Raw genomic sequence first — 8,081 nt, 5'->3', positions numbered from 1 at the left:
TCCATCTTACCCCCTACCCCCTTAGCACTGATGTACTGTACATCTGAAATGATTGGATAGGTGCAAGCAATATGGCAAAGAATTCCACAAGTCTATCAGGAGGCAAGGTGAAGCAATTGCCATATTGCTAAAGTTTATCTGATCCTTTTCCGATCTACAGTTGTGACTAGGAGGGTAGGGGGTAGGGCTCCATTTAGAATTATGAATGCATTCTGTTCAGTGTCTGTGGACTGACATGCTAACAGGCTTACAAGCTAATATGTCCACACTGTCATCAAGAGGGACAGGGAAAATAATGGCACGTTGAAGTGTCTCCGAGTAGAGAAATACAAACCAAAGGTTTTATTTTTTGTAGCCTCCTTATAGACTCCCCATAAAAATAGTGTTGCTCGAAATAATACCCAAAATAAGGAAAAGAAAAAACAATTTCATTGTTTCAATTAAGTCCATAGAGAAACAAACCCAGTGTCCAGACATTCATTTAATTTCAGCCCAGCTCCTTTTTTTCTTCCAAAAGCAGATTGGTCAGCAAACCCCAGTCTCTCTGCACCACGTCTGTAACTGTGAGGGATTACCATTAGAACGAGCCCTTACAGAGAGCAGACAGAGAACCTCTGTAATGCATCACTACATTAACCCTAAACACTACACATGCCATTAAGAAGCATGTCACAACCCAAGACAAAAATAAAAAAGAACAATACCTTATGCAACCTAAATCTGCATGAAGAAACCACACCAAATCTCTGTTCATAATAGCCTGTCCTTCATCTTAGCCAAGGGGACCTGGGTTAAATCAAATACAATCGTACTAAACGGGTTTAGATTCAGTAACATAAAGAGCTGTTTTTAGATAGATGTGTAGCTTTGCTCCAGTAAACAAAGGGTTAAACCTTAGCTGCAGAAATTCACTGCAGTCTAAAAGCATTTGGCTGATAGCTACTGAACAGCAAAATCTATGCTCTTCTCTCTACATCTCTCCCTCGACAAATGACTCTCTGTCTTTCTGTCTAGATTTTGCTTGGATGTGGCTGTTGATTTTGTTAATCTTCCGGAGTCCTTTATTGTATTTGTAACGTTTGGCACAGTCCAAACTGGCGCTTTTATAAGATGAACCTGCGAAGCCTGATCTGATGTTAGGGCTTGTTGTTTTATAAACTGCTGTGGGTATAAAGTGGTTTTACTACATTCTAAATGGTCTAAATAACAAAAAGAACAGTTTTCCTCAAGACAGCTCCTCCCTTAATCAATCAAACATACCATCATCGGGACCTCAACATCTCTCGCTTTTAAATAGAACTTACAAGTTATTAGAAAATAGTTTAAATTTTACTTTCTTCTTTGATACATAATCCCATCACTGTCCCCATATTAGATTAAGTTATATAGATGTATATTTTTTACATTTCTATATTTATGTATAAGCATGTACAAGATAGATAAAACTGTCTCCATTTTGCACTCTGTACAAAAGAAAGTTACCGTCTTCTTTGTGCATTCTATTGCATGGACTGGTGAGCAGAGAGGAGAGGAAGAGAGGAGGGAGTAGAGTCAGATCCATAAAGAAATCCACCCAGTTAGATCCACCCAGTTAGATCCACCCAGTTAGATCCACACAGTTAGATCCACACAGTTAGATCCACACAGTTAGATCCACAGTAAGGCCAGCATGAGTCCCTTAGATCTGGGTCTCCTGGACCTTCTCCTTGGTGTGAGTGGTCTTAATGACGTACGGCTCTGCGATGGTGCTGATGAGGCTGTGGTGGTGCTGCTGATGATGCTGGCGGCTGGAGGAACGGTGCAGGGAGTTTCCCAGGTTGTTATGGGTCCAGTGAGCCCCGTAGGCAGCTCTGTCCCTGTCCCTGTCCCTGTCTCTGTCTCTGTCTCTGTCTCTGTCTCGGTCTCTGTCTCTGTCTCTGTCTCTGTCTCTGTGGGAGGACGATGAGGATGATGAGATGTATCTTGTTTTTAAGATGGTGGGCAGAGCCAGCCCCGTCTCCTCAGACTCACTAGAACCTGACCTGGCTGGTGGAACCTCGGGAACCTCCTCGTCCATTTGGATGATCTCGATGGTCCGCGCCACTGCCACTGTGCTCCGCTGCTGATGCCGCTTACGCAGCTTGTAGAAGGCGATCAACATGGCAGCAGCAAGGAGCGTCACGGCAACGAAGCAGCCAATGATGATCTTGGTTGTCTTCACGACCTCGTCCAGGCTGGCAGAGGGGTGGGTGGGGCCACGGGCTGTGGGGAGAGATACCTGGCGGGGGGTCTGGGTACTCTGGAGCAGCATGGTGGGCGTGGAGATGAAGACGGGCTGGAACACTGAGGGCGAGGCTGGGACTGTGGGTTTGGGTTTGGGGGTCTCTTCTACGGTGGGCTCCAGCACCTCCACAGTCACTGTAGTGAAATAGGACAGGTTGGAGGTGTTGAGCTCAGCATTGCTGACATTCAGGTAGGCTGAGGCGTTGGAGTTACCTGCCATGTTAGTCACCATGCAAGTATAGACACCCTTGTCCGACGGCAAAACGTTGGAGAAGTTGAGCGTTCCATCATTGAGGACAGAGATCCGAGGGTGAGATGAGCCGTGGGTCAGAACGGTCCCGTTAGGAAGCAGCCATCGGACCGACGACATGGCGGCCGTAAGACACTTGAGCTCAGCCACTCTCTCTGCAGAGATGTTGAGGTCCCTGGGAGCATCCAGGATGAAGGGAGCAGAGCACTGGAATGTGGTCTGGTCCACCTCCACCAGGTATCGTCCCCTCATGTGGGCAGGGGAGTGGCAGCGGCCGCAGCAGGTGGAGTTAGTGGGGATGTACTCCCTGAGCCACCAGGACAGCCAGACCACGTCACAGTCACACCTCCAGGGGTTGTGGTGGAGATGGAGCTCCACCAGGTACTGCAGCGGGGCAAAGAGGTCGTGGGGGAGAGATGACAGGTTATTATGGGCTAGATTTAGCTCCACCAGCGCCGTGATGTCATCGAAGGCGTTCCTCTCGATCACGGTGATCCCAGAGTTCATGATCCAGAGTTTCTGTAGCGAGCGCAGGCCGCGGAAAGAGCCGGGCTTCATCTCAGGGAAAGTGTTCTCAGACATCTCCAGCTCCTCCAGGCCAGTCAGGGGAGACAGGACAGGCATCTCCCTGAGGTTACACATCCCTAGGTTCAGGTACTTGAGGTTCTGCAGGCCCTCAAAGGCCCCGTCAGAGATGTACTCTAGCCTCCTGAGCTCCCCTAGGTCCAGCCTCATCAGAGAGGGCACCCTGTTGAAGGCATAGGAGGGGATGCTTTCGATGGGGTTGTTCCTCAGCCACAGCTCCCTCAGCTTGGACAGGTACTCAAAAGCCCCGCTGGGGATCCCTGTCAGTCTGTTGTCAAACAGCTCCAGGGTGTTGAGGCTGGTCAGGCCATTGAAGGCCCCCACCTCGATCTGCCTGATGGCGTTCCTGCCCAGCTGCAGCACCTCCAGATGGTGTAGGTGTCTGAAGGTGTCAGCCTGGATGGTCTCGATGCTGTTCTCCATCAGGTTGAGGTATCTGGTGTTGGTGGGGATCCCGGGGGGCACCCTGACCAGGCCACGGCGTGTACACACCACCTTACCGATCTGGTTGGTGCAGGAGCACACCACCGGACAGTTCTGGGTGTTGGGGGAGGACCCAGGCCGGCAGGCTGGCACACACTGAGAGCTGGCACCATGGTGAGGGCTAGCAGGGCGAGCAGGGCTGCGTTCCAGGTGGGCTGCAGAGAAACCCGGCCCACAGTACTCATGTTGCGGAGGGCTCATTATTCAGCATGTTGGGGGAGACGGACACTAAAGGAGGACGCACCACCCTCCTACCCTGGCTGGAGCAAGGACAGGATTCGCCACGCCATCGACGGGACTGGGAGACGCTACGCAGAGATAGACACAGAGAGAAAGAGAAAAAGAAAAGAGAAACGGAGGGAGGAAGAAAGAAAGAGAGATGGAGAGTGATAGGGGGCGAGAGGAAGAGAGAGTGAAAGAGGGAGAGAGGGGAAGAGAGGGAGGCAGAGAGAGATTATGTGAAGGCAGAGCAGCAGCAAAGGAAATGTTTTGCAGTGATCACCTACCTCATTAGTTGTCAAACGGTCCCTTTCTTCTTCCTTTCTGAATATCACAAAAAACAATCACGAACCAGAGTCATGTATATTTCCCTTTCCATTGAAAAACAGAAATGTGGAAAGCGTATTTATATTCAGCTCTTCTCCTTCATCTGGAAAGTGGTGGTAATGTCCCTGTGTTAACTAATGGAACAAAATGTCTCCTGTTTGCCGGTGGTGAGAGTGGAGCAGAGCAGTGTGTAGAGACTAGAGGCTCGGTGGGAAAGGACAGGCCGTGTGGGTTAAGCTAAGCAGGTGACTGGCGTCCCCCGGCCCTCCTCCTCTCCCCCTCTCCCTGCCTGCAGCCGCAGACACACGGCCCCTCTGTGGACGAATCACACTGCTCCATCAAGCAGTAAAAGCCAGACACACCGAGCAGAAAGGAAAAAAATGACAATAAATTTTTTTTTTAATCCACCGGTCTGGCAGGTCCTCGTGAGTGTGTGTGTGTTTCTGTGTTTCTGTGTGTATGTCGGCTGAGAGCCCTCCGTCTCGGTGACTTTGCCGAAGGCTAGCTGGTGTCTGATTAGCCCCGCTCTGACGGATGGAGAAAGAGAGAGAGAAAAAAGCTAAAGGACTCCTGACGCAGTCATCCCACTCTCCTCTCTTTTTCTCTCTTCTCTTCTGGTCCTCTCCCTGCGATGGTTTGCCTGGCCGTGGCTATAGCAGCTGCAGCCTGCCGCGTGCAGCACAGTTAGCAGTATTCTTCCTGAGGGGGTGGGGGGGAGGTGGAGAGATGGGGTGCTGGTTAGAAAGAGGGGAGGAGGAGGAGAGGGAGCGTAGTGCTGCCAGAGCTACGCTTTAGAGAAAGAGAGAGAAGCAGAGAGGGAGAGGAAAAAGCAGTTGAAGGAGAGAGAGTGCTTTTGTCCTCTCAGTATCAGTGAGGGAAAAATAGAGAGAGAAGTGTGTGTGTGTGAGAGAGAGAGAGAGAGAGAGAGAGAGAGAGAGAGAGAGAGAGAGAGAGAGAGAGAGAGAGAGAAAGAGGGGTAGACTCCTGCTGTGTCGATGCGATGGTGGCTGTGCAGGGTATCTGTAACCGGTATCCGTAAACAGAGGCAGGTATGGAGAGTTCCTGGCCTGGTACTCTCTCCCCCGAGGTGTGTCTCTCTGTCTGTCCTGGTTGTCTACTAGTTGATCCCCGTGGCTGAGCTCAGGGCTGGGGGCTGTAAGGATGAGGTGAGGTAGCAAGTTGTGGCAGTTGCTCTGTGTGTGGCTGACAAGCTCCCGACTGGCTGCTGGACTACTGCAGTAACCACGGTGGAGCCAGGAGAGAGAGGGGGACAAGCTAGAGGGTGAGAGGGGAGAGAGCAAAAGGTAGAGTGAGAGAGCAGAAGAGAGGCGGCAAACAAGCATCACACCGTCACAGCAGCATTCCAATCCCCCTCTCCTCTTCTCTTCTTGTTTTTTATTGTACAGTCTTTCTCTTTTTTCCCTATGTATGTGTATGTGTGTCTGTGTGTTGCGGGGAGCTAAGACTCTCCATCCCCCCTCCCTTTGTCCTTCAGTGGGAACGTGAATGTAATGCTGACGTACTCCTCTCCCTGTCAGCCGCGGCTCACACTGCCACTCGCGCACGAACGAACACACACACACACACACACACACACACACACACACACACACACACACACACACACACACACACACACACACACACACACACACACACACACACACACACAGAGAGAGAGCATTAGTGCAGTGCATTGGTTTGATGCAGTGTTCCTCTGTATTAATACATGCAACACCCTCCTCTCTCTCTGCTCAAAATGAGATCTCTGTCCTGCATCTCAGAGAGAGAGAGAGAGAGAGAGAGAGAGAGAGAGAGAGAGAGAGAGAGAGAGAGAGAGAGAGAGAGAGAGAGAGAGAGAGAGAGAGAGAGTGGTGTAGAGGGGGAAGACAAGAGGTTTAATATCTCTGTCAACTCTAACCCTCAGTGTTTCTGTGTGTTTCTTCCCCATCCGTTCTTCTTCCCAGAGCACAGATCTCAGTCAGCAATGCTGCTGAACAGATACAGTGTACTGTGTGTACCAGCCTATTTTCCCTTTGTAATACATTATGCCACAAAAAATGTATCACATGCATGATGACCAAAAGACTGTAAAATATGATCTTGTTAATGAGGTGCTGTGTGTGTGTGTGTGTGTGTGTGTGTGTGTGTGTGTGTGTGTGTGTGTGTGTGTGTGTGTGTGTGTGTGTGTGTGTGTGTGTGTGTGTGTGTGTGTGTGTGTGTGTGTGTGTGTGTGTGTGTGTGTATGTGTGTGTGGTGGGGGATCTCTGACATCATTGAGGATAGTGCTGTGCTGACTCGACTCCTCTCTCTTTGCTGGACAATCTTCTCCTCCTCTCCTCTACTCCTTTCCTTTCCTCTCCTTTCCTCTCCACCTCCCCTCCTCTCCCAGATAAAACTAGAGAGGAAGAGGGAGGGAGACGAGGGAGGCTAATGCACAACATTCTCAGTGAGAAGGAATGAGGAAAAGAGAGGGAAGAGATGGAGGGATGAGGGGAGAGCAGAGCTGATAGCGCTGGATTAAGAGTCATTTGAATGCCAGAGGAGGAGTCTCCCTCCCTCTCTCTGCTATTAGTTAATGGTCAACTCTCTCTGTCTCTCCATCTCTCTCTCTCTCTCTCTCTCTCCATCTCTCGCTCCATCTCTTTCTCCTCTCTTTCGTTCAGACTAGCTTCTGGGGGTGTAGTAAAGAGCTGTTCATTTCACACCAGAGCAGCACTGCTGCCTCATTTAAGCATACAGTACATATAGCCAATCATATAGACCGCTTCGTCAATTCCATTTTAATTCAAGTCAATTTAGGAAATGAATTGGACATGATTTGAATTGAAAATGCCATCATGTGAAGAAGGTATTGTAAAACCCACGTTCCATGTCCAATCTGCTTCCTAAATTGGCTGGGTTTTAAATCGAATAGAGCTGGACAGGAAGCAGGGGTATTGAACATTCTAAAGTAGGACACTAACACACTGGGTTGATATGTGGCTCAACTCAGCAGTGTTGGTATTCCTACACACTCATTCACTCCCTACTCATGTGGACACTAATTGCAATGTATATTGTAATTCTGTAATAAATAATGGTTTTGCTATTATAGGCTACTAAATAATGGTATAGTAATTATAATATATCCTATAATGGTATTGTAATTAAAGTATATCAATGATGATGTTATAATTGTGTGATACATTGGTTTCACGTAAAATACTAGAAAATGCTGAAGTATGTTAAATCTGTTAGGTACAGGAGAGAGGGGGAGAAGGAGTTCTGAAGAGATGGGGGGAGAGAGAGAGAGAGAGAGGGAGAAATGGAGAGAGAACAAGAGAAAGAGATAACGAGAGAGAGAAAGAGAGCTCCTCTGAGGTGAGGCAGTGTTTGTGCAGGCAGAAGCAAGGCAGGCAGCAGAGAGTGGCTCTAATTGATGGCCATGGCTGAGGTTGTGGCTGCACTGTTAATAACATTACAGGGGTCATGAACATGGAAAGGTCACTTAGCACACTGAATATATGGCATCCCTCACCCTCTGTCTCACACTCTCTCCCTCTCCTTCTCCCTCTCTCCATCCTCTGTGTTCCATGCATCAGCACTCCCTAAGCCAGTGTAGATGAGGGGCAAGTTGAAAAGGGGAAGACCAGGGGCTTTCTTTGTAGTGATGTTGAGTTAATTGGTCTCTGTTCACTGTGTTAAATAAGGCATGGGACAAACATTTATCACCTACAAGAGAGAACGCACAGAGTAGACTTTTATGATTTATTATACTGTAGGCTTAGAGACAAGCGTGGTTGTGGGGAGGTTGTGCGGAGGTTTGGGGAAGCAGGTATCCCAGAGGTCAGAGAGGTTGCAGGTTCAAATCCCTTGGTGGCTGACAGTGGTCCACTCTGTGGGGCTATGCTAGGTCGTTAGTGTCTGACCCAGTGAGTTGAACCAATGCTCGTGTAGTGGACCAATGCTCGTG

The 8,081-nt window shown here is 49.1% G+C and overlaps 1 protein-coding gene across 1 annotated transcript; it reads right to left on the bottom strand.

The window, feature by feature from the left end:
- Positions 1 to 319: 319 nt before the first annotated feature.
- Positions 320 to 3,781, bottom strand: LOC123728315 (leucine-rich repeat-containing protein 4-like). Its single transcript, XM_045700362.1, has one exon. It carries the CDS (start codon positions 3,779 to 3,781, stop codon positions 1,679 to 1,681), a length of 2,103 nt encoding a protein of 700 aa, XP_045556318.1. The 3' UTR covers positions 320 to 1,678.
- Between the last annotated feature and the right edge of the window lie 4,300 nt (positions 3,782 to 8,081).

Source organism: Salmo salar, chromosome ssa17 (genome assembly GCF_905237065.1).
Source record: "Salmo salar chromosome ssa17, Ssal_v3.1, whole genome shotgun sequence".
NCBI lineage: Eukaryota > Metazoa > Chordata > Actinopteri > Salmoniformes > Salmonidae > Salmo > Salmo salar.
This window is presented reverse-complemented; position numbering and strand designations above follow the sequence as displayed.

What these genes read in the sequence shown, in the direction of transcription:
- LOC123728315 (XM_045700362.1), bottom strand. Translation starts at nt 3,781, where the DNA reads ATGAGCCCTCCGCAACATGAGTACTGTGGGCCGGGTTTCTCTGCAGCC.